The sequence below is a fragment of the Diplotaxodon limnothrissa genome, linkage group LG20 (genome assembly GCF_057381915.1).
Source record: "Diplotaxodon limnothrissa isolate DT_005_m linkage group LG20, D_limnothrissa_male_GT1.1, whole genome shotgun sequence".
NCBI lineage: Eukaryota > Metazoa > Chordata > Actinopteri > Cichliformes > Cichlidae > Diplotaxodon > Diplotaxodon limnothrissa.
In genome coordinates this window covers 30,990,804-31,016,459 of record NC_140615.1, presented here as the reverse complement: position 1 = coordinate 31,016,459, position 25,656 = coordinate 30,990,804, and the positions used below count along the sequence as shown (strand labels likewise).

Genomic DNA, 25,656 nt, shown 5'->3' with positions numbered 1-25,656 from the left:
CTTTATCAGTACTATCTGATTCCGTGTAATTATTAATGTACAAGTTGTTTTATTGCCTTCAGGAGGACTTTTACTTTGAAAGATATAAACGGAAGTTATGAGGTAGAAACGATTTCGTATGTGAAAACACGTCGTCATGTGCGGATGCTTGTGTTTAACTATGTTTTTATATTCCTGCACACGGGATTACACAGACTGTTGCATAAAGCATATTTCTTTCTTACGATATGAACCGGAAGTTCAGGTATTACTCCAGTATTGCCAACTTACCTAGTACCGGAAGTGCTCGTGTTGTGTTTATGGTCTCTTTCCTTTGTTAATGACAGCACACGGGATTTACATTTTTTATACGCCAACACTTTAAATGACAGCTAATATCAACGAAATACGGGAACAAGTGTGCTGTACGAAGATTAGTTTTTTGGCTGTACATCATTAACAAATACTTGTTTATCGAAATTAGTTTTGCGACGAGATATTAGTATCATTCATTTTCCCCGTGGTTCATCAACGCCACACGAGAAGAATTGTTTTTGTCATGTGACAGGAAGTATACGTGAAGTTCGACATTATTCGGAAGTGTGTTATTTACAATGTAGCGACACATAACTCTAACGCATTGAAATACGACAGTTACAGGTTGTTGTTTTTTTTTATTTTGAGAAGCTCAGCAGTGTTGCCATCAGTTGCTTATTAGATTAGCGGGTTGTGAGCTCTGTAACATGCTAGATTTAGCATTTAGCATACTGGCTACCTTGCTATCACCCGTCACTACAGCCATCTCGACTTGGGTGCTCTCTTTTGACGAATAACGCTTGTCAATAAGTCCGCTTTCAGTTTCACTTTTTCCCTTATTTAGCTAGTGCCCCTTCCTTAATGCCGGAACATATTTGACTACCTTGGGTTGCTGTTGCTGTCCCGCTAAATGTTTCTAAAGTCCTGTCCTGAGTGCTCTGACATGACATGGCCACCCACTGATAGTGGCAATAGGCTGGTACTGACAAGAACTCAAGGATGGATCGATAAGGCAGCTGTCGTCTTTGGCGGTGAGTCAGTGGCACTGCTGTCCGTGAGAGTAACATTTGACCGATGTTTGTTGTAACACGCATATGATAGCTAACTGCTGACTTTCCAGTTGAGGAATTTCCAGTTAGTCCTTCTGTGCTAACACTGGATAAATCAAAACATTGCCGCTAATCCCATATATATGACTATGTCGTTGCTTCATTAATAGTAGCCGTTTCTGACGACACGTGATTGGATAGCTTTAGCCTGGTGCCTGCCGTGAGTATTTCGGTGATGAAACCAGCTGCAAAACCGCTGATTTGTGAGGATACCAGTTTGCAGAGAAGGTTATCACAGCCTGGCTGCTACATTTGGCTAAAGAACAGCAAGCCTACACCCCCAAAACCGCACCGCAGTTGCTTATAAATAAATATGTGTGATTACGAAACGAATTTCGGGTCTCTTAGTGGGGCACTGCACAAGTGACACGTTAAAGGGCATTTCATGGAAAACCTGTGTTAGTAAAGTGTTCAGCCACCACATGCTGATAGAGTAGCTTCAGTCCTTGGATCTTACAGGAGGGCTAAACATAATTGCTCCAACAGACACCATACTTTAATGTTTTAATGGTGGTGTTGGAGAGCATTTTCTGACCCCTCAGGAAAAAATCTCCCATAGTAGTGGTATGATGATTGTGAAGGTTTTGGCATATGAATCACACAATTTTCATTCTCGTACAATTCAGTGTGTGCCCTATTGACCAAGTAGTTGAAATCCCACACGAAACCAGTCCCATTAAGACAAAATGTTTCATTTTAGAGTACAAGTGCTATCTCTGAACCACTACAGCTTGATTTCTTTAAGCTGTCATCTATCTGTATCTGACTTGTAGCAATTTACTAGAATTTTGTAGGAACATTATGCAAATGGTTAAAAGAAATTTGTTTGCTATGTTTATTAGACATTTAACGGCTCCCTCGTAAGACCTGCAATCAAGAGGGTCAATCTTTCATCATCACAATTTTCTCCCACCGCGGGTGGCTCTCATCACCCCCGAGCCATCAGGATGTTGGAGGGCCTTGTTGCCTGGGTGCTGAACACATACCTAGGAAAATATGTTAGCAACCTAAATACAGATCAACTTTCCATTGCTCTTCTGAAAGGTAATTACACATGCTGAAATTGTACAGGCGAGTAACTTCACTTCTTTCATATTTGCTTGTGTTTCTTCTTGTTGTCTTTGTCCATTTTCCTCTCACCCTAGTCTGTTGTACTAGATGGCTGCCACTCCACTTTAACCAGTTTATGAATATTAGTTCTAAGTAAAATTTATTTCAGGGGGATGAAGATTGGCACACCTCTGCTATGCCGGTGGACTAATAGTGGTTTGATCTGCTGCTGTTTTAATGATCTGCAGCTCAATGTTAACTGTGTGTGGTCAAAGGGAGTGTGCTTGGAAAATCATTTAAAGACAGTGTAAAAACTGTCAAGGTCAATCTGAATTCAGACACTTTTAAAGGAGTGTGCAGCAGCCCTAGTAAACATGGTGTTTATCTGTTTGTTGTTATTCCTCAGGTGCGGTGGAGTTAGAGAACCTCCCTCTGAGGAAGGATGCCCTTCGAGAGTTTGACTTACCATTCGAAGTCAAAGCAGGTGAAACACATTCACTGATATCTGCACATAGTGTAGAGACAACTACTTTGTTTAAACAGATCTGTATCTGTATGAATACACAGAACTACTAGTCACTTATTTGCTAAGTGAAATCACCAGCAGTCAACCAAGTAGTTTGTCAGACTGGCTACAGAATATTTTCAGAGTGCCTACATGTTTTCATAAAACAATTGATTTTGGGCATCAGTGTATCAAAAGAGGCAGTGGATATAATATATCTCTGTATCAATATTTCCTTCCACATTTATTTGGTACCAGAAGCCTTTTGTGTTGTGTTTGTAATCCAAGTAGTGTCATATAGAACTAAAGAAACGTAATCCTGATGCCATGCTCTATTGGCAATTGTTGCCATATTTTGAATTTGCCCTTTGTTAGGAAATTATTTTTAAAAAGTTGGAAAGTCAGTTCAGATCTTTATTATGCAAATGGCAGGTTTTTCACCCTTTTCAGTGGGATTTTCAAAAGCAGTACTCGACTTTTGGAGGTCTATAGTTATCTTTTGATAGCTTTCGATGCAGGGAACTGCTCTGGATTTTTTTTCTACAGTATCAGTCATTGATACTGTTTACCATAAATTCTTACCTAACATGCTTAAGGCTGTAGTGGATATCTTTGGCTCTGCATTAAATTATTTTTTTCCTATTTGTCTGATAGGACTTTCTCTGTTAGGTCAAACAAGTTTTTCTCTATCATTGCCTTTCTAACAGTGGGGTGTTATGCCGACCGTACCCTGCTACATACCTTCTGACCGGCCGGGAAGCCATCTAGCCCAGTCCAGCAGCAACATCTGCTGTCTGGGCCTGTGTGATACGTTTGTCACAATGAGGCAAGGATGGAATGGGTGAATTAGGCACTTCCAGTCCCAACCGATCTCTTTAACCAGGCTCACCAGAGAGGTGATTTAGCCTCTCTCCATTCTTTCAGGAGGTTGAGGTGATATATTTGTGTGGCACCCCCACTATCCAACCGTACCGTTGCATAGTGAACATCCCCTACTGGCTGTATGACAACAAAGGGCCATTGTCACTTGGCGAGTAACTTTGAGCTGAATGAAGGGAGCAATGAGTGAAAATTGTCTGCGCTGACATTCCTGAGCCTGGAGCGGATTTTCGTGAGATAACCTCACCAATGTGTGAAGTTCAGCTCTCAGGTCCAGAACGTATTGAATTTCGTTCTTAGCTGGGTTTGGACTTTTCTCCCAGTTTTTTTTAACCAGATCCAACACTCTGAGCGAACAGTAACTCAAAGGGAGAGTCTAACCAGGATTCTAATTGCGTTCATCCCTGTGAATGAACTTACAAAGCATGAACTTCAAGGTGTTATTCAGCTGCTCCACCAATGCCTCAGCAGATGGTAGACGCTGGTTCGAATAGACTTGATGCTTAGTAACTTGCGAAGCTCCTTTAACCCTCTGGGGACGACAGACACGCCAACAAATTGTTGTGGCTCTGTTGTGGCTTCTGCTATCTTTTATGGTGTGGTCTGCTGGGGCAGCAGCATCTCTGCTGGGGACAGGAAGAGACTGAACAGGGTGATCCGAAGGGCCAGCTCTGTTCTAGGATGCCCTCTGGACCCAGTGGAGGTGGTGAGTGACAGGAGAACGGCGGCTAAGCTGTCATCCCTGTTGGACAACATCTCCCACCCCATGCAGCAGACTGTGACAGCACTGAGCAGCTCCTTCAGTGGGAGACTGCGGCACCCACGGTGTGGGACGGAGAGATTTCGCAGGTCTTTCCTCCCCACTGCTGTCAGACTCCATAATAAAGACTTTAACTGATCAAGCACACACATCCATACATATGCAATAATACCAAGTGCAATAATCCTTTCTGTCATCGTTGTATTTTTACTCAGTTGTATATAGTATTTGTATTTGTATTCTATTTTTATCTTATTGTATATTTATTTTATTTTATTCTACTGTATATAGTATTTTATTTTATTCTATTCTGTACAGTTGTGTACTGTATTTATTCTTATTGTATTCTAATTTTTGCCTCATAACTTTTGCACTGTCCACTTCCTGCTGTGACAAAACAAATTTCCCACGTGTGGGACTAATAAAGGTTATCTTATCTTATCTTATCTTATCTTAAATCCAAATCACATGACCGATTTAAGATGACATAGCATCAAAATGCAGCCCCGCTAAGTCTCTATTTTTCCAGTTTGCAGTTATTTCATGATTCAGGCTTTAAAGGGTGGCGGCAAAAAATATGACAAAGGATACCTTTTGGATTCAAAACTGCAGCAATTACTCTCTTCAGTTTCAAAGCATTACAGCATTTTGGTAAAAGAAGAGGTTGTACAACACAGTGTGAATAATTTTTGTTGCAACTGTTTTTGAAAGGTGTTGCTGCAGTCAAGTGGAATAAGTACAAATGCTGTAAGGAGTCTTTGGTGGGTTGTGGTTTCTGGCTCAGCTGGGGATGGTTGGAGCAGTGGGTTCAGCGGTGGTGTCAGGGGAGGCATTGCTGGTCTCCATCGTCCAATCATGGCTTTCCGTTGGACCTTCTCAAATAGTGGGAAAAGCTGTGGTGAACAAAGTGCAACAAAATAAACTTCCACAGCACTGCAGTGCCTTATGTGTCAGGTTCTTTTTGTGTTACTGAGTGATTACTCAGTAGGGAGTTTAAAAGCCATTTCAAGCCTTGCAATGCATGATTAACAGACATGAATTTAAAAAGTACTTGTTCTGTTTCTTTTACTAGGCTTCATTGGAAAGATCACTCTCCAGATCCCTTTCTACCGGCCTCACAGTGACCCATGGGTCATCTCCATGTCCCAGCTCAACCTGATTGTTGGCCCTGCCCAGTTGCAGGAGTATGATAGGGAGAGGGACATAGACGAGGAGAGAGAACGCAAAAAACGCCTCCTCAAAGCTCTCGAGGACAAATTCAAAGTAAGTAGATCAAAAGTGTTTTGTTTTTTTCCCAGAAATGGTGGAAATAAAAAATAACAATGTAACAATAAGTTTGTCTTGCCATTTAATTGTCTGGTTACTAATGAACTTTGCCACGCAGTGAAAACACCGTTGTAAATTGTAGATGCAGGCCACTGCATCAGTTCTCGCCTAAACAATTTAAGGTTATCTCACCTAACTATTATTTTTGATTGTGATAAAATTATTTTCTGTCTTATATCCAGACGAGCTCATGACATGACAAGTTGTCTGTTCGTCTGTCCATCCAGAAGTCACAGGAATCGCTTTTATCTCATACAGTGATTTTATGATGTCTGGCTTTTCTACTAAGCACAGTTATCTTTAATGTATTTTTCGTATGTCTTTGGCTCTTTCAGAATGAGTGTGAACAGACAGGAGAGTCGTACTGGTACTCTGTGACTGCCTCATTAGTCACCAGAATTGTGGAAAATATTGAGGTAAGACATGAGATACCAGTTGAGATTATATCAAAAACAAATAATAATATAAATAATTATTACAAACAGCCCAACGGATAAACAGAATTTTTAGTAGATCTCAGCGGTGGTTTTGTCTTCAGCAGTTAAAAATAAATAAATAACCTCCTCTCTTCCATGAAGCAGCTTTTAAAAGAAATCTTCCTGAAAAGTCTCTGAAAATAGAAACGTGCATGCGTGTGCAGTCAGCTTGTGATCTTTTTTGAACAAGGAGCAGGCGGTGACCAGAGGGTCATTTTGGCCTGTTGAGAACACCTGACATGTGAATGAATGGGTTACAAACTACACAGAATACACACATCAGGCACAATTCTCTCAGGGTCACATTTACTGCAGACTTTGAATTTCTTCATTTATGAACAACGACACAGCTGGTTTGCTTCATTAAAAAGTTATCTTAACTCTTTGGTACTAAGGTAGTTCTCATTGTCTGACCTTGAGTTACAGATTGAACTGTGACTAAATGATGTTTTTTTTATATGTCTAGCTGAAGATCCAAAATGTGCATCTACGATTTGAGGATGACTTTTCCAACCCAGAGAAGCACTTTTCCTTTGGTGTTTGCATCAAAAATATATGTGCTCAGAACCCTTCCAGGGAATTGGTAAGTGTTAGTTGATTTCATAAAATCCAATCATTTGTTATATTCATGAGAACAGATGATACAGTAGTCCATTTGTTTTCTGTTCTTCTTGTAAGACTAGTTATTGCTACATAAAGATTTTCTGATCAAAGCAGTTCAAAAACACTGTGTGCATCATTGTAAACAAGTTCTTCCATTGCATACTGATTTATGTATTGACATTTTCACTTTATAGCTTAGCCCAGACCTGTAAACTTATTGCATCTCATACTATTGCTACTCTCAGTTTGGACTGGCAGCCATCATGACATTTTGCGGTTACAAACAGCAGCTGTAGCAATGAATGAGAACTAAGGAAATTGAAAAGACAAGAAGGAAATTACCTGTGTTTGTCTGAAAACAAGAACAACAAAAAAACATTACCATAAGACGTTCTTCTCATCTTCCTACAGCACCATAACCAACTCACCCCAACCAGTCATGACAGATGGCTGCCTTTGTCTGAGCCTGGTTCTGGTGGAGGTTTCTTCCTGATAAAAGGAAGTTTCTCCTTCCCACTGTCACCAAGTGCTTTTTCATAGAAGGTTATCACCCCATAGTTGGGGTTTTCTCTGTATTATTGTAGGGTCTTTAGCTTATAGTGTAAACATATATATTTGTATTAGAAAGTTTAACTGATGTGGATTAATATGTCATCTATTCTTGTTCTGATCATTCTCAGCCTCTTTCATGAAATGGGCAGTCATTACACAGGGATGTTCCTGGTGACTAGTCTGAAACTAAGAAACACTAAGATATTACTGCATTATTATATATACTCAGTTACATCTGAGAACCGTTTAATGGAAAATGTCAAAAACTAATAACAAAGGCATTTTAAACTATTAAGGACATTCTTAATAATAAATCATGTTGGTGGCAACATTACACACAGCGTAATGTTGATAATGCACGACATGAGGTTTTGCACCGTTAAGTAGCAGACGAAAAACAATTAAAATAAACCAACATGTTACTATAAAAGATATCACTTGGTATTACTAAAATGTGATCAATTAAATTGCAACTGAAAAGAGTGGAGCATTATGCCGTGCATTATGATTCATGCGGTTTGAAAATTCATGACAACCACTTCAATGTAGGTTAAAATCTAAAATAATAAATCAATAAATCATCCAACTATTTTCTTCCGCTTATCTGAAGTCGGGCCGCATGGCAGCAGGAAAGCCCAGACATCTCTCTCGCCAACTCCTCTAGCTTATCCAGGGAAACGTCGAGCTATTCGCAGGCCGGCTGATAGATGTAATCTCTCCATCTTGTCCTGGGTCTACCCCTGGACCTCCTTCCGGTAGGCCATACCTGGCCGAAGCACCTTACCCGGGAGGTGACGGCCTTAGGTGTCTCATTTCGATCCAGGATGAGTAGTGGCTCTACTCTGAAACCCTGCTGAATGATTGAACTCCTAACCCACCTTTTGGAGAAAGTTAATTTCCGGGTATATCCGTGATCTCAGTCTGATAGGGTTAGCAAAAACAACAGGCCTAGATTAACAGATTTACGCCATTTTTCAACAACAGTGTGCCATCTCGTGGCAGATGTCTGCCTAATATTTAGGACAATAACTTACCGGCATTGGGCATCAATTCAAATTTGAACTATTAGATTAAAAGACTATTATGTCTGTTACCGATAGAGGTGGGAATCACCATACATCCCACGATACGATATTATCACAATACTTAACGCACGATACGATATTATTGCAATTTTTTAAAAATATTTTGCGATATTCAGATTCTGTACATAAAGGTAAACTTTATCAATATTCATTTTATCTGATATCAAAGTCTCGCACTCAGTCTTTCTCTCATTTCAGTCAGTTTTATTGTTGACAAACTGAACGGTTTGTATTACAGTCTAGTCCAACTTAACTGAATGCAACCATCTGGTACAATTATAGCTATTCTGAACTATGCAATTTATGAAAACTATGCAGCCCATTCAGCAACTGAAGAATTTGAAAGTAAATTAAAACAAAATATAATTTTACATTAAATAAAAAAGTTTTAAACGTAATTAAAATAAAACATGTCTTAAATTAAAATAAGTAAACAGTCATGTTTATTGCTGCCAAAAATAAGTTAAACACATTTGGACAGTGAAGGAATGTCAGGATTCTTGCTCAGAAAAAGGATCAACATGCTCTGAAGTCAGAGCACAAGAACCTTTTGTGTAACAAAATATCGATTTCTGCTGTCCCTGTATCGATACATTATTAGCAAACAAAATATCATGATACTACACAGTATCGATTTTTTCCCCCACCCCTAGTTACCGACCAGTGACAACACTGACAATTAGTCGGCTAGTCAACTAGACGTGCAGATGCCTAATCACAAGTCATCCTCCTTAATGCTGTGTTACATTAATGCAAAATTTCCCTTGAAAGCACTAAATACTGTTAACTATTTAAGTATTAAGTATTACTGATGAGCAGCAGAGTATCACAAAAAGAGATTCTGTGTGCCTATTCATTTTTTTCTGTGGAAAATTAGAAGCATTATCAAACACTTCCATTAAGAGCCATCAGTCTGTTAATCTGTCAGCTAACCCTGAGACATGCCCTAAAATGACATCAGTCAATCAGTCAGTTAATATCAGATGTGCATCACATTTACAAAAGAGGTTAGAGGGTAAACTGCTCCTTTTATTGATTAAGGACTTGGTTTGGTCTTTGGATTTGAGGTTAGTGGTGGTTTTCTTTTGCAGGTCCAGAAGCTCTTCAGACAAAAGCAGTTGGAGATCGAAGACTTCAGTGTCTACTGGGACACTGAGTGTGAAATGCTGGGAAAGCTGCCCATTAACCAGATCCAGGTCAGTCATAAGGTGAACTTGGTGGCAAATCACTGGAGTATTACAGCTCAGTTCTGAAGACCACCTGGATGGCTTGTCTTTAAAATTCAGTTCACTAAAACGCTGATAGAATGAACAACAATCTTCCAAAATACATTCACTCTTTTGCTGTTTTGATGATGATGAAACGTGTTTGGGTTGTATCAAATAACTATAATTTCCATAGCATTACAACACATTCAAAAGACGTTTATTCTGATGACCATAGTCCTCTAGGGACCCAGATGATGCCCACAGCATCACAGGTCCACCTGATTGTTATACTGTGAGGATCAAGGGTTCATGATTTTCTTTTACTTTGCCACCCCTCTTTTTATAGTCCACCAGTTAGAAATCCTCTTGGATTCTGATCTGTGATTATACAAAGATAGATCAAAAGTAAAATTTTCTCAAAAGAGATACCCCATATGAGTAGGCTAATTGTTTTTCTAACTAACAGGATGCTATGAGCCAGTGTATGCAAAGCCGTGAGCATCAGTACATCTTTGAGCCGGTGTGTGCCTCTGTGCTGCTCCGAAGAAACACCTCCAAGGAGCCTTTGAGGTCCCGACACACCCCACGAATCGAAGGCCAGGTTCAGCTGGAGTCTATGTCTTTACGCCTTTCACAGGTCTGTATGAAAACCTAAGCCCTCTTTTTTTAAACAGTGACAACTGTTTTCGTAAAATTATATATGTGAGGGTTTCATATCCCCAAGGAATAATTTGAGGATCTCCATAATCCCACAGTCATGCTGTGGGGATGTATGATTGAAGCAGTGTCTGCCCATAACTGGGGCTGAGATAACTGATGTAGGTAAACAACTGTACAGTGGGCTCCTGGGATGGATAAGATTTGCCCTAAAAGTTCCTGAAGGCTCTGGATGTTGTAGGGCTGTCCTGGCTGACACGTTTCTGCAACGTTGTCTTGAGCGATACCTCTGGATTGGCATACTGGGTAGGTGGTTCCCCTGTTTCAGAAGAGGGACCAGAGGATGTGCTCGAACTAAGGGGATCATCTAGAGCTACCCTTTGTCACTGATTTTTCATAGTTTTTATATACAGAAAATCTAGGCATGGCCAGGTAGTGACCTCCAGCTTTTAGCGGAGTGATTTGAGGCTGAGCTTGAAGTGGTGGAAATGAGAATCAGCACCTCTTAAGTCTGAAACCATGGCTCTCAGCTGGAAAAGGATCAAGGAAAAGTTAGAACCCCAGGTGAAGGAGGTATCGGGGTCTTGTTCGCTAGTGAAGAGAGAGCAAAGCGTGAGATTGACAGATGGATTGGGGCTGTACAGATCTGTTCTGGTGAGGAAACAGCTGAGCATAAAAGAGCTGAGCTACTGGTCAATCTGCATTCCTCACCTGTGGCGCCAAGCTATGAGTAGTGACCAATGAGATCATGGATACAAGCGGCAGAAATGAGTTTCTGGGTAGCTGGGTTCTTCCTTAGACAAGAGCCGCTGCTCCTTCACCTCGAAATGAGCCAGTTGAGGTAGTTCGGGGGGGTCTGACTAGGATACCTACTAGACGGCTCCTAGGTGTCCTACAGGGAGGAGGCCCCAGGGCAGACCCAGGACTCACTGGAGAGAATGCATTTCTTGGCTGGCTTGGGTACGTCTCAGTGTCCCACTGGATGAGCTGGAAGAGGTGGACTAGGTGAGGGAAGTCTGGGCTTCTCTGCTCAGGCTACTTGCCCCACAATCTGACCCCTGATCACCAGTAGAAAATGGATGCATGGATTTTCCATTGAAGCATTCCTTGTATCCTTAGGAACTGAACCTAATCTAGAGCTTTCACAGACCAAGGCTAGAATTTTGGATGATGTTTGTTGTCTGTGTGTCTTGCCTCTTAGGTGCAGTACCAGCAGATCATGGCCTTCCTTAAAGAGCTGGATCGCAGGGAAAGGGAGATGTTTTACAGAAAGTGGAGACCAAAAGTACCTATTTCAGGAAAGTAAGTTCACACTTAAAGGTACAGTGTGGAAGATCTCACTGCTGGATGTCAGTAGATTGCAGACTGCAGTCAACTGAATTCCGTTTTCTTACCTCTCTTGATTGAACTCCATAACACTAGCGACTGTAACCAAAGACATTTTAGCTTTTGAGTTATAAACTATTACTTTCTCTTAAAAAGTTGATATTTGCGAATAGGAAATCAGGAGGTGAAATTAGTTTTTTATGACAAAAACATGAACCTTTGTAATCGGATTACTTTATCCCTATGCTGGTCACGTTGTCCCTTTCTTTCATGTTTTGCTTCTTTGGTGAAGGACACTTTGTTCGATGATAAAACATAGATGTGATTCTTGATAGCTTGATTTGAAGGTATATCTTGAAGGTGTACACTCAAATCAAATTTGCCCCCACAGCACACGAATGCCTACAAGTTCTTTTCTCCACCTGTGGTTTACTGTGTATCTGCCTGGCCCGTAGCTACATGCAGACACACAAACACTGATCACCAAACTTCCAGCCTCTGATCCAGCATCCACTCTGCTCCGCCTCAGTCTGCAGCTGCCTCTCCTCAGCTCTGCTGCTCAGACCTGAAACTATTTGGGTGGCTGTAGCTCAGGTGGCAGAGCAGGTCAGCCACTAATCAGAAGGTCGGTGGTTCGATCCCAGGCTGCCTCCTGGCTGCATGCCAAATATCCTTGGGCAAGATACTAACCCCATGTTTGCCTACTGGTGGTGGTCAGAGGGCCCGGTGGCGCCAGTGTCCGGCAGCCTCGCCTCTGTCAGTGCGCCCCAGGGCAGCTGTGGCTACAATGTAGCTGCCATCACCAGTGTGTGAATGTGTGTGTGAATGACTGAATGTAGTGTGAAGCGCTTTGGGGTCCTCAGGGACTAGAAAAGCACTATACAAATGCAGGCCATTTACCATTTGGCCATGGAATTTCCTCTTTATTTCCTCGGATTAGTTTTCCACACTCTAAAGTCTCTCCTGAGTTCAGCTACCGTAACCCCGCTGCTCAGAACAGTCAGTAACCCAAGTGTTCAGTCACATTCTCCCCGCTCTGCTACGGGTCAAAATAATGTCTGTTTTTTCCTTTACCAGTAGACTTGATAACATGCTGTACTGTATTTTAATACTCGGGTTGTTGTTTAATAAACCTTTGAAATCATGCAGCTGCCGACAGTGGTGGATGTTTGCCATCCAAGCCAACCTGAGTGACATAAACGAGCAACGGCGGCGAGGCAGTTGGGACTTTGCCCTGCAGCGCGCCCGGGACTCCCTAACCTACACCAGCCTCTACTTCAGAAGACTCAAAGGAGTTCCACTGAGTCCTCAGGAAGAGGTACTTCAGTAAGAGAAAGACGAGATGAATAATAAGCATTCAGTATAACATGTTGCTAATATGAAAAGAAAAAATCTATTACTAATAAAAACTGCCAAAAGTACACAGTGTTGAGTATTTTTGAATGATGGCTAGATCCCTTAACAGATACTCCTGTTGCCCACATCTGTACCATTTTCTATAGATAAGAAAGATATTTTTGTATACAATCCTGCTTAGCTGAACAGTGATGGCATGAAAAGTGTGTGAAATTGTTGGATTTGTTTCCAGCTAAAACACATTAACCTCATTATCTTCTTAGATTCACTCTTGTTGTCTGTCCAAGTGCATGGATAGGAAGGCAGTTAATTTGTACTGTACTGATCTTTCAAGATTATATTCTTCTGAGAACATTTCCCTGGACTTTTTCATCTAGAGTGAGCTGGAGCGGGTTGAGGAGGAGCAGACTTTTGAAGAGCTGCAGCTTCTCAGAGAAGTTGTCCATGAGTGGTTTCGAAAGCAGGAAGTAATCGCAGAGGTATTCTCAGGTTTTATTCATTTTAAACAAAAAACACATTATTGTGTCATTTCCCAGCCTTACGTAAATGCCTTTCAGATATTGTGTTGTCATTAATCACCCCCACCCTTAAACTAGTCAGCCTACAAGAAATGCAGCCATCACTCCTCAGACGGTCATTGATCGTTGTGAACGTTCCAGTCATCTTATTTCCGTGTCACCTCTGTCAGAATGCACGTGAGCCCAGCAGTGAGCCCCAGACGTGTTCATCTACAACATCTGTTCCAAAGAGCGGGAGTTCAGGAATGATCCAGTACCTACAATCGTGGTTCCCAGGCTGGGGGGGCTGGTATGGAGAGTCCCAGGATCCAGATAGGCCACAAGAACTCCTGCAAAGTCCATCCTCTTGGAATATTCTTGGTGAGCTAGGCGATCGTGGTACCTTTGACAAATGCCAGCTGCGAACAGTTTTACATCTATTTTTCATCTGTTTGTAAACTCTAGTTGTGGTAGTGCACACATGTCTTGTGAAACAATCTTCTGTTTAAAATAATGTAAACGTTTAATATTTTTCCAGCAGAAACAGAAGACTTGTTCGACCCCTTGGAGGACTCTCACACTTTGAACACTTTCACCAGGCGAGATCATCTGTTTGGCCGGTTGGAGTTCTTACTGGAGAAAGGTGGAGTCACCCTCTTCCACCAGGACAAGTGCGGAGACACGCTACATGAGAGTGGAGTCATACAGCTGGAATTCTCTGGTATATCAAAGCAGGAATTGTGTCTTTTAAATGTCTAAACTCAAGCATCTCAAGTGAAAAACCAGAGTATTTGCACGTCTAATCTGCTGTGTGTGGAAGAGTTGGATTGAGGAGGCCGTGCTTTGGTTAGATTTATTAGAGAACCATTAATACTCTCTCAATGATGGTAATTTTTCAACTTCTTCCACTCGGGCAGTTAATCAACCCTAAATGGACCCAGCAGCTCTGATAAACTGTAACATGTTTGTTCACTTGTTTTGTGGCTTCATTCACCTGCAGGATGCAGGATGGAAACATAGTTGAATACAGTCTGCATTGAATATCAAGAGAGGGGGGTACCCTGGGTGAACAAATTCAAGTCCCCCTAAAATATTTTAGTTGAGATGGATGATCTCACGTAAAACATTAATGTCCTAGCCTTACAGATAAGGACCTGTTAGAGAGAAACCAGGCAGTTAAGAGTCACATGACTGATGCCATCAAAGTCTTTGTTCCAACAAGTGACTGATGTTCACAATCTAGCTGTAGTTTAATCTACCTACAGCTGTTTTTCCCATAGACTGATGGGAAAATGTAATAAACTCAAAACCTGTGCACGTCTGTTAAAATCCAAATGACTGTAACTGTTTCCACAGGGGTGAAAGTGATGGTGGAGTCTCTCCCTCGCTCAGAGTCCTCCTTATTGTCTGTAAAGCTGGGAAGTTTGTTCCTTCGAGACTTGACCACTCAGGGCACCATCTTTCCTGTCCTGGTGTCGCCCAAAACGGTAAGCAGTGATGGCAGAGCAGGGAGTTCATCACATAAAAATATTGAAAAAGTGGATTGCAGTTCCTCAAACACACAGTTAATTATATTTTGCTGTTACATGTTATAGGGGAACGTTGTTGTTGTAGCTAACCAGTCATCGAGCCAGTCCAGCACTACTTCTGGTAAGATTTTTGTTTTGTGTTAATGTTAATGACCAATTACAGTTATGAAGTAAAGTTTTATGGAAACGGAATAAAATAATTGGTTCGCTGAGCTTGTGGCCATGCTGTATGTGGGTGAGTATTAAATTGTGCACAAATGGTTGGGGGAAGTTTTTAAATTCAGTGTGTCGATATTTGTGTCCTGCCAGTGGATTAATTTAGACCATCTCATAATTTAGTCCGGAAAAATAGTTTGCTGCTTTTATTAAAAAAGCCCTTTGTAAAGGTAGAACGTCTTACTTTTCATCACTAATTGAAGAAAATAAAAGCAACCCTAGGTTCCTCTTCAGCACTGTAGCCAGGTTGACAAAAGGTCAAAGCTCTGTTGTGCCAAGCATTCCTTTAACCTTAACTAGTAATGACTTCATGAACTTCGTCAGTCTTTTGCAGTCTTCTTCCTAGAAGTCCTACTATTAATTAATGTTTCAATCTTAAATATGATCAACCTATTTCGATTAATCCGCTGTGTACCAAATGTACCAAAGATCTTCAAGCTGGCAGTATTTAAACTGTTACTAAAAAACCCATCACTTGACCCTTCTCTCTTAGCTAATTACATTCCAATCTCCAACCTTCCCGATCATCTGCAGAGGAAAGGTTTATTTGAGTTTCAGTCAGGTTTCAGTACAGAATGTGGTCTCTGGGTGTGGATTCATCGTTGTGCTTATTAGAGCATACTGTAGGTATTACAGGAACTGTGCTATAGTGGTTTGAATCATATATGTCTTCTACTTTGATAAAGTGTATAGTTAGAACTGGATCAAGTGACCCTGAACCCCCTCTTAGTTACACTGCAATAGGTCTAGGATGATGGATTGATTGATGATATTTATCCCGAGGGAAATGCTGAGGGATTCCCACAATGCATTGAGTGTTTCTTCTTCATTCACCTTTTTCACTCACTGTGTTTATACACCACTCTGCATTAATTATTATTAATCTCTGGCTCTCTTCCAGAGTGTGTCTTTGTCCTGTCATTCATTGCCCCAACCGATCATGGCAGATGGCTGCCCCTCCCCGAGGCTGGTTCTGGAGGTTTCTTCCTGTTAAAAGGGAGATTTTCCTTCTCACTGTAACCAAAGCATTTGGTTGTATTAATTTAACTAATCTCTTTAAATTACAGTATTAAGCACCTCAAGGCGGCTGTTGTTTTGATTTGATTTGGTGCCATATAAATAAAATTGAACTGAATTGAATGTCGTCTGTGAGATGGTTATGAGTAACTTCTTCTCCAAAGAGCAAAATTTTGTTTGTGGATAAATTCATAAAGCTGTTGCTATTTAAGGTTGCTAGTTAAGATTTAAAGGATTGATTGGTTCAACAGAGCTCTTATTTTTTTGTGAGCATGGCAACCGTGCAGAGAGAAACCTAGGGTTGTTCTCCTTTACACAGTATCCAGAGTCATATGCAGTGAAGATGTAAAGCTGAGATAATCAGCCTACATGTGAGAGCAGAGTTCAGGTTGCTGTTCTGTTCTGTGTTGGCTCATGGCAGTGAAGAAAATAACAGTAGAGGAATTGTATTCTTAAACTTAGTTGCAGCACTTTCAGAAAGACACCTGCTGTGATGAAACTTATCACCCACTGCTGTGTAATGGAATTGTGCTTTTATTGCATACTACCAGATTTGAGTGACTATTTCCTTTTTTAACATAACACACTTGAGAACACTTTGTTTGTTATGTTTCTGTCAGGATGCAATGTGGAATGCGTTTCATGCCCAGTGTTTGAGATGATTTACGAGCGTAACCCTGTGAGGTGCAAGTTTGAGAGAAGACTGGAAGTAAACACTAGTCCACTGAACATAATCTACAACCCACAAGCAATAAAAGAAGTGATTGAATTCTTTTATAAGGGAAGAATTCACACCTCGGGTAAGTATATTTAAAGTGGATTTTATACCTTGCTGGTTTTCCTCTGTAGCATGTTTTGCAAGCACTGAGACCAGAAATGTGTTCTGCGTGAGTGGTCATGTGATATGCAATTACAAGCAGAGTTGACTGAATTGAGACTGTTTAAAAACAGTTTACTGTTTAAATAAATGTCTTTCAAACCCAGGTTTTGGGTATCAGTCAGAACTGGAGCTGAGAGTGGCAGAAGCTGCAAGGAGGCAGTACAACAAGCTGAAAATGCAGACCAAGGCAGAAATCCGACAAACCATCGATCAGCTGCTTGTGGGAGAGTTCATTGTAAGAAACAGACTCTGAATTCAATTATATTTTTCAGTCAATTCAGTTTATAGTGTCAAATCACAACAACAATTGCCTCATGTTGCTCATGGTGGTATGAAAAAGTTAAATCACCATTAAATCTTACTCATGTCTGATTCGTAGGAGAACAGTAAGCGCTGGACAATGAAATTGGACATCTCTGCACCCCAGGTGATTTTTCCTGATGACTTCCAGTCAGGAGACCCAATGCTTGTTGTTGTTGATTTAGGCAGGATTCTACTGACAAACTCTCAAGGTAAATTAGCCATTTCACTAATATGCCTCAGTGTCTTTGTTATTTTTCCCACTGTTAAGAGTGATATCTGACTTACCCCTGCTATTGTATCCATTGTTTTTCAAGATGACAATAAGTCCAACTCAGTGGCTACTCAGCCAGAAAGAGAAAACATAAGTGATGATGAGTACCAGACTCCTCTTGCAACCCCACCAGAATCTCCCCCACCTGAACTCGATGTGCCTTTGAAAGCACAGGTGAAATACCCTGAGTTTACAAGCTTCAGGTCTCTGGAAGGTACTCAGGCCTACAGACAAAAGCTTTATGAAAAATATTCCTTGTCCTTTAAAGACCTCCAGATAATGGTTGGTCGCTATAAAGACAACTGGAAGCATCTTCAGGAGAGTGAGGTAGGGCCTACACACGTGGTGGAGAAATTCAATGTGCTCTTGCAGCTTGAGCAGAGACTGCGCTACACATCTGACCCCCAGCTCCCCGGTGCTGTGCTGTCAGGAACCCTACCAGACCTCAAGATCCATATGAACCTTGAGAAGATGACTGCTCTCAGGAGTTGTCTGGCTAGACTAAACAGTCCAGCTGTAAATGAAGGAAACAAAGGCCAAGAGAAGAGTCAGACTGTCAGACCTTCTGATCCTCTTACCCTCCGCCATGAAAAGATATTTCAAAGAGAAGAGAGCTCATGGAAGCTGCAGGGTTCAGCCAAAAATCTTACTCAGAGCGTGATGACATTGGAGCAGCATACACGTGAAGTCTTGGTGGAATCCCGTCTACTGTTAGCTGAATTCAACATTAACTACATGCAGCTTGGTGTAGAGAGTGATGGGCGGTACATATCTGTTCTTAAAGTGTTTGGCACAAATGCTCATTTTGTCAAGCGACCATATGATGCAGAAGTTGCTCTAACTGTCCATGGTCTTCTGCTGGTGGACACCCTACAAACTTACGGCTCAGACTTTGACCTCCTTGTTGCTTCTCATAAGCATCTCAGTTTTGACATACCCACAGGCAGCCTAAAAGAAAGCCAGCCATCGTCTCCTGTTTCAGCTAATGGCAGTTCTCCTCCACATCAGCAAAGCTATACTGAGCAGTCTTCTCACCTGCCCTCAGATGGACTCTCCCCCTTCAGTTCCTTTTTCAAAGACCAAGAAGCCCTGATTAAGCTTGAGTACCAGTTTGTCAGCTCAGACTGCCCCTCCATGAATTTGGAAAGCTCCCTTCAGGTTACAAGCATGCAGGTTAATAACCTGGATATCATTCTCAACCCTGAGACTATGGTAGAACTGCTCAAGTTCCTACAGAAGTCTTTCCCCAAAGAAGAAGGCACCTGGACGTCACCAGTGCAACACGATAAAGCACAACAACATACAGAACAGGACTGTGGTGAGGAACAAGATGGGATATATCAGTCCACCTATGACCAGAACAAAGAACTGACTGTGGAGATCCATCGCCTCAACCTGCTTCTCCTCCGTACAGAGTCTACCAGCACTGTTTTAGGTACTGAGAAGAAGGGTTTGAAGATTGCCACTGCCAGCATTACTGGTACCAAGGTCAATGTGTCCATGGGTAGCCGGTTGGACATTAATGGTTCACTTGGATGCATGCAGCTGGTGGACCTAACCCAGGAGGGAGGCCGAAGCCAGTTTGTGGTCAGCATCGGTAGTGTTGAAGACTGCTCCCCAAGTCTTGATGGATTAACATTCCTTCCCAATACAGGAGAACGTTCTCCTGCAGAAGCTTTGAATTTCCGCCTTATGGAGAAATCCCAAGGAGAGTGTTCTTTGAAACTTCAAATGGCATCATTGCACTACAACCACTCAGCTAAGTTCTTAAAGGAACTCAGTCTGTCAGCCAATGAAGTAGAAGACAATTTCCGCTCCATGTTGAAAAGAGCTGCCACGAAAGTGTCAACAGTTTTAGCTAACAAAACAGCAGAGTATAGTGGGATGGTGTCACTCTTTGAGACGCCGTCACGGAAAATGCGATCTTTGAGTCAGAGCTGGGCCTATCCGTTTGAGGATGAAGAGGACGTTCCCATGGAGGAACCTGAATCCACTTTAGATACATTCTTAGTAAAACTGACCCTCAACATTAGCATTGAATCACCAGTTGTGTCCATTCCCCGTAAACCTGGTCACCCAGAACTCTTGGTTGGTCACCTGGGAAGCATAACAATCCAGAATTTTGTTGCTGGGCAAGACTCAGAAAAAGAAAAGTTGCAGGTGTTGGTGAAGGACATTTGCCTCTATTCACTCAACATGAGTAATTTAGTTGTGAAGAGGCTAGGCAAGGGGGTTAATGCTGGCAGCGTGTCACCAACTCGCAACAGGAGCAACACTCAGGATGGACCACAGTTCACACGTCATGACTTCTTTGAATCCTTAAATGATGGAAAAGGTGAGCACGCTTAAAATTTCTAGGATAGTTGTATTTCGGATGGCAGATTCTCTCCATGGTAATGCAAGTATGTTCATATAATTTCTTTCTTTCATTAGCTTTCCATATACTGAAAGACACCACTATACAGTTCACCCTGGAGAAAGTTCCTGTTGATGGAGATGCACAGTTTACTCTCCTCACCACAGAGGAATCCTTCAAGAGCACAGGACTACTGAGAATTGAGGGCAAATTTGTTAATCCTGTTAAGGTATATAACATAACTATATATGCATTCTAAATATAAGTCACTATTCGTGAATGAAGGACTGGTTACTATGGGGTGGCTGTAGCTCAGGTGGCAGAGCAGGTCAGCCACTAATCAGAAGGTCGGTGGTTCGATCCCAGGCTGCCTCCTGGCTGCATTGCCAAATATCCTTGGGCAAGATACTAACCCCATGTTTGCCTACTGGTGGTGGTCAGAGGGCCCGGTGGCGCCAGTGTCCGGCAGCCTCGCCTCTGTCAGTGCGCCCCAGGGCAGCTGTGGCTACAATGTAGCTTGCCATCGCCAGTGTGTGAATGTGTGTGTGAATGGGTGAATGACTGAATGTAGTGTGAAGCGCTTTGGGGTCCTTAGGGACTAGAAAAGCGCTATACAAATGCAGGCCATTTACCATTTACTTCTAAACACATAAATAGAAAACACAGACTGGTGGTTTTTGCCTTTACAGATCACATAGTACATTAAGGAAAGCACAACAGTGCTTGCACATCAGTATTACAACAGAGCTGGGCCCAATTTCACTTTTTAACATAAATGCTGTCCTTACAACAATTCAAACCTGTACTTTACCTTTCTTTCTTTAAACTACTGTCAGTAGATGTTTCTGTAAAGTGTCCTTCACATCAATACTGAACAAAGAACCATGAAGTAGAACATTTTGAATTCCTTATAGTTGGAAAAATCTGTATTTCTATAAAAGAAAAATTCTAAACAACAGTAGTCTGACAATTACTGAATATTAATGTGTGAGAAGTGTAAACTATATTTAAACTAAATTTATAAACAAGATTACAAAAATAACACAGATAGCTTGATTTCCTCCATTAGTTTCTGAGCTGGTCTGTAACATGTAGTAAGTCATGTAATTTATCATATACAAAAGTTGCACCAACACAGAAAATGTTGGTCTAAAGGTCTAGTTCAGAGACCTGAGCTAAAAGCTGTGGACATCTATGAAGCAGTATTATGACCACAATAAGAAACAAATATAGCATTGATCATTTTAAAATTAAAGTGAAAGTGGAAGTTTGCCTAGAAACAGCTGTAATCTCCACATTTTGAGTTTTTTCTTAAAATAGAATTTCAACTTTATTCTCAAATTGATCTGTATTTGTTTTTTTTCTTAATGTGGCCATAATACTCTGTCGTAGACACCAGATTCCCCAAACAACTGATTTAAAAAATTCACCGCCCATGCATGTTTTTAATATAGAGAAAACTATACATAGAGACAAAAAACATTTTTTATTGTAGGCTATAACACGCTGCTGTAGAGTTGTGCATTTTAAGATAAAAATGGAATTCAGCTGCCAGCCACTCGTGTAACTGCAGTTTGTGGCACATCTGCATCATTTATATTTTTCAGAGGTGGAAAGGTGGAGAGTATTTTGGATTAATCTTCCTAAAATATACTTGTAAAAAGTTAGGAAGTAAGACTTTTGTAATTAAAAGCAATAATTTAAAAACCACAGTTTTTGTTTAGATGTAACTACCTCTCTTTTTTTCTAGATTTTAAAGATACAAATTTTAAACTGACTCTATTACTTTAATAATTTTGGCTTATCACAACATCACATGGTTACACCAAGACTAGCTTGACTGGCTTCACCTTTCTCTTTTGAGAATACTTTATTCCAACACAGCTGCACCATCTTCTGCTTGAGATGAAGTCTGATATAACATGCGATGGCTGTGCAAGTCTTACTGCTGGGTTATTAATTGCTTTAACATTTCATTCTGGTGACAGGTGTTCCTGTGCAAGCCTGTGTATGAACAAGTCCTCCAGACACTGGACAATTTGTCTCTGACTGAAGAGCAACATGTTACACCGAGCCAGCCGCCCACACCCCCACCACCAACACCTTCCTGCACCAAACCTCACCGCTTTCCCGACCCCCAGGGAGGAATGTTTGCAAGGGACCCTCCTCACTTCAGCTTCTCTCACATGTCACTTTCATCTCCTTTGCCTCTACAGTCAAACAAACATACAATTGACTCTTCCTCGTTCACTCAGCTAAAAGTCACCTTACATGTGGCAGAATTGCAGGTTCATCTCAGTGCTGATCTAACACAGGGGTCCCAGGGCTTAGTCAGTTTGCGCTTCCAAGATTTGGAGGGAGACTTTACCAAGGATCACCCTCATTTACTGGAAATCCAGCTGGCTCTTCGTTCCCTGCTCATGGAAGACCTTTTGGAGCAGAATCCCGAGTCCAAGTACAAACATTTGATGGTGTCGCGTGGAGCTCCCAAACCTTCCACCTTTAGTCCAAAGGAGTACCTTTCTCAAAGCTGTCCGTCAGCATCTAATGCTCTGTACCCAGTCATGCCTCGGTCACTGCCCGCTCACATGGAGGAGGCTCAGAATGTCTTCCAGCTGTACCAGAGGCACCCCAGCAACCCTTCATCTAGCAGTCGCAAATCCAAGAGGGGCCCGGACTGTCCCTGCACTCCTCCTCCTTCTCCGAACCACCACACACCCTCTCCTAACCCACCACCAGATTTTGATGAGTCATTAGTCCATATCAGTGTACAGCTGGTTGACCAGAACCATCCAGAGTTCAGAACGCGTTATGGGAGCGTAGGCCGAAGTGTGGACGTTGACTTTAACTGCCTGGACGTCTTGATCACGCTGCAGACCTGGGTGGTTATTCTGGACTTTTTTGGTGTTGGCTCTACTGCCAATAATCATGCAGTCAAGGTGCCTGTGACACCCCAGCCCGCGCCAGGAGAGCCTCTCTATGAGCCAGACAGCAGTGAGAAAGACAAAAGAGAGCCTGTCAACACCAAAGTCGACCTAAAGGTATGTCACATAGCCTGCTAAAAGTTATCAGACCTTATGCTGAATGCATATGGATTCAATAATTAAGAGATCCTGTATGAAAATATAGTCTGTTTATCATTGATGCAGGCTACATTGCTCTAAGGATAGCAATGTAAGGCTGTCAGATACAATTTTAGTGGTTTGTCCTTTAATTGGGCTCACCTGCCAAACGAATGATCATAGGTATCCGAGATTAATTTCAGTGATACAAAGAGCCCTGAGACACAATTCCATCCAAGAGTTTAATTGAAAAACAACTTATTTGATCTTTATGCCACTTAAACACAATTTGCATAATAATTTGGAATGTGGTGTACAGCATGTAGTCAAGTCAAGAACGTACTTAACAGGTAGGTGTATTATTTTCAAAGTCTGCAATCAAGAGATAGCATAATAATTCAAGAACATAAACTTCTGTCACGCTGCTAGAAATAAAAAAAACAGAAGGAAAAGAAGGACTTTGTAGCACAATGATAATAGGCGAGGGGGTTGCTGGGGAAAAACAGGGCTTATGATCTAAAGCATACCATGTCATTTGCTAATCATCTAGTAAACATACTAGCAAATTCATCAAGTGTTGGTTCATAACAGTCAGTCATGCTGTGAACCAACCGGAGAGACCTCCACAGTGGAGAGATTACACCTGGAACATATAGCCTTGCTGCAACCCTGATAATCACACATGAATACATGGGAGTGAACTAGTCGCATAGGCTAAAGCAGCAGAAGACCATGCTGGGTGCCACTCCTGTCAGCTAAGTAGGGGGTTAAAAACTGAGGCCGCAGTTTACAAGGGCTCTCCAAAAATGGTCAGAAGATTTGGGGGAAAAAAATGTTGGTCTTATGAGTTTCAGTTTCTCCTGCAAGATTTGGATCGTAGTCACAATTTGATCCATCCTACGTTTTATCATTGGTTCAGGTTGGCGGTAATGTAATGGCTAGATACTTTGAGCACCTTTGGGCTCTAGTGCAACAGGAGAATTAAAATCATGGATGCAGGCAAAACATTTGCAGTAACTGTGTGATGATGTCATATCAGCATGGACATGGATCTCTGAGGAATGTTTTAAACACTTTGTTCAATCTGTGTCAATAAGAACTGAGGCAGTTCTGAAGGTGAAATGGGGTCCACCCTACTACTAGCAAGGTGTCCTTGATAAAAGTGGCTGGTGAGTGTAAAGTGGCAATTCTGAAGTGATTTTTGTATTGCTAACCCCTTTCCGTGTTTTCATTCATAGGTTCATTCTTTGTCTCTTGTACTGAACAAGAAACTCAATGAGCTTGCCAAAGCAAGTGTGTCCAAATTATCTGCTCATCTGGAGATGTTTGGTATGAATGAATCTTTTTTATTTTATTTTCCATATTGTAAAAGCAAAAAAACAAACTGTGCATATTCAGATTTTATCTTATTCACCAAAATGTATATTGTTGTTATATTTTGTCTGGTATTTCAGATGGTGACATGGCATTACAAGGAGCTTTAGGAAGTTTGTCCCTGAGTGACCTGACCCCACATGGTGATCTCTACAGAGAGCGTTTCACTACACAAGGAGGGGAGGCACTGATCTTCAATATTCTTAAGTATGTATCACTGCAGTGCTCGAAAGACTGTTCCTCTGTGCTAAAGGAATTAGAAGTATCGTGCTGTTTTTAGTCACCTGTGTGCTCTGTTCTCCTCAGGTATGGCCAGCCTGACCCCGACCTGGAGCGGGAATGTGACATCAAGGTGTCTTTGCAGATGGCGTCAGTGCATTACGTGCACACACAGCGCTTTCAAGCTGAGGTGGCAGCCTTCATCCAACACTTCACTCAGCTACAGGATGTGCTAGGCCGGCAGCGGGCTGCAGTGGAGGGCCAGCTTGTGAGTGCTGTCTGCTAGGGCTGCCGTCATGGAAAGAAAACAACATGATTTCTTTAGGCTGTAGTTTTTACAAACCAAATGTTAGTGAAGTTGGTGTCATTGCCTGTAGCCCCTTGTAAAGTTATGCATATGTTCTCCAGGCTGCATTTCATTTGGTTAGATGTAAAGACTCTTAACCAAGGAAAGACTTCAGTTGTCCTCTGTGGTCTTCAGGCCGTTTAGTGTTCTTGAGAAGGTTCGTTCCTTCTTTTGGAGAATGGACCACATTGTCAATTTGACCACTGCTAAAGTGGCACAGTTCACTCTTGGGCAGAGCAGGCTTTGTCAGTAACTACACTTTGCATGACTTTTTTTAATTGGAGGGGCACTAAATAAGCACAGGTGTTTACTTGTTAATTTTTTAATTAGATTGTGTTTTTCCATTACATTTCATGATAAATCACTGGAGAGATTGTGCTAACCAGTGGGGGTTTTGTTGCATATTGCTCATTCCTTCCTCCCTGTGTCTGTCAAAAGGTACGAGATCAGCCTCAGAGGGCATCCAGACTCCTGCTGGATATTGAGGCTGGTGCCCCAGTTATTCTCATCCCAGAGAGCTCCTGGTCACCAAGGCTCATTGTAGTCAACCTTGGTCAGCTGAGGGTGAAGAACCACTTCCTTCCTGCAGGGGCGTATGGGACTTTTTCCCTCAGAGACAAGGTAGAGAAACTGACCATGGCACATGCCTTTTTCCCTTCTCTGGTGAGTCATGCTTCTG

The 25,656-nt window shown here is 41.7% G+C and overlaps 1 protein-coding gene across 2 annotated transcripts in view; it reads left to right on the top strand.

Moving 5' to 3' along the window:
* The first annotated feature begins 553 nt into the window (after positions 1–553).
* The window catches only part of vps13d (vacuolar protein sorting 13 homolog D), a 76,797-nt gene continuing 51,694 nt past the window's right edge, over positions 554–25,656 (top strand). The window contains exons 1-25 of one of the 2 annotated variants that reach the window (XM_085345290.1): positions 554–1,046; positions 1,967–2,168; positions 2,581–2,658; positions 5,391–5,581; positions 5,980–6,060; positions 6,587–6,703; positions 9,452–9,556; positions 10,035–10,205; positions 11,427–11,527; positions 12,701–12,869; positions 13,285–13,386; positions 13,596–13,785; positions 13,943–14,125; positions 14,761–14,891; positions 15,000–15,054; positions 16,787–16,966; positions 17,151–17,281; positions 17,426–17,558; positions 17,664–19,955; positions 20,054–20,205; positions 21,965–23,017; positions 24,277–24,367; positions 24,493–24,619; positions 24,719–24,899; positions 25,416–25,598. In XM_085345290.1, the coding sequence (XP_085201416.1) occupies positions 2,072–2,168; positions 2,581–2,658; positions 5,391–5,581; positions 5,980–6,060; positions 6,587–6,703; positions 9,452–9,556; positions 10,035–10,205; positions 11,427–11,527; positions 12,701–12,869; positions 13,285–13,386; positions 13,596–13,785; positions 13,943–14,125; positions 14,761–14,891; positions 15,000–15,054; positions 16,787–16,966; positions 17,151–17,281; positions 17,426–17,558; positions 17,664–19,955; positions 20,054–20,205; positions 21,965–23,017; positions 24,277–24,367; positions 24,493–24,619; positions 24,719–24,899; positions 25,416–25,598 (6,294 nt within the window). In that variant the 5' untranslated portion in view covers positions 554–1,046; positions 1,967–2,071. Of the gene's footprint in view, positions 1,047–1,966; positions 2,169–2,580; positions 2,659–5,390; positions 5,582–5,979; positions 6,061–6,586; positions 6,704–9,451; positions 9,557–10,034; positions 10,206–11,426; positions 11,528–12,700; positions 12,870–13,284; positions 13,387–13,595; positions 13,786–13,942; positions 14,126–14,760; positions 14,892–14,999; positions 15,055–16,786; positions 16,967–17,150; positions 17,282–17,425; positions 17,559–17,663; positions 19,956–20,053; positions 20,206–21,964; positions 23,018–24,276; positions 24,368–24,492; positions 24,620–24,718; positions 24,900–25,415; positions 25,641–25,656 lie in introns of both variants that reach the window. The other variant, XM_085345289.1, reaches the window with a different exon arrangement.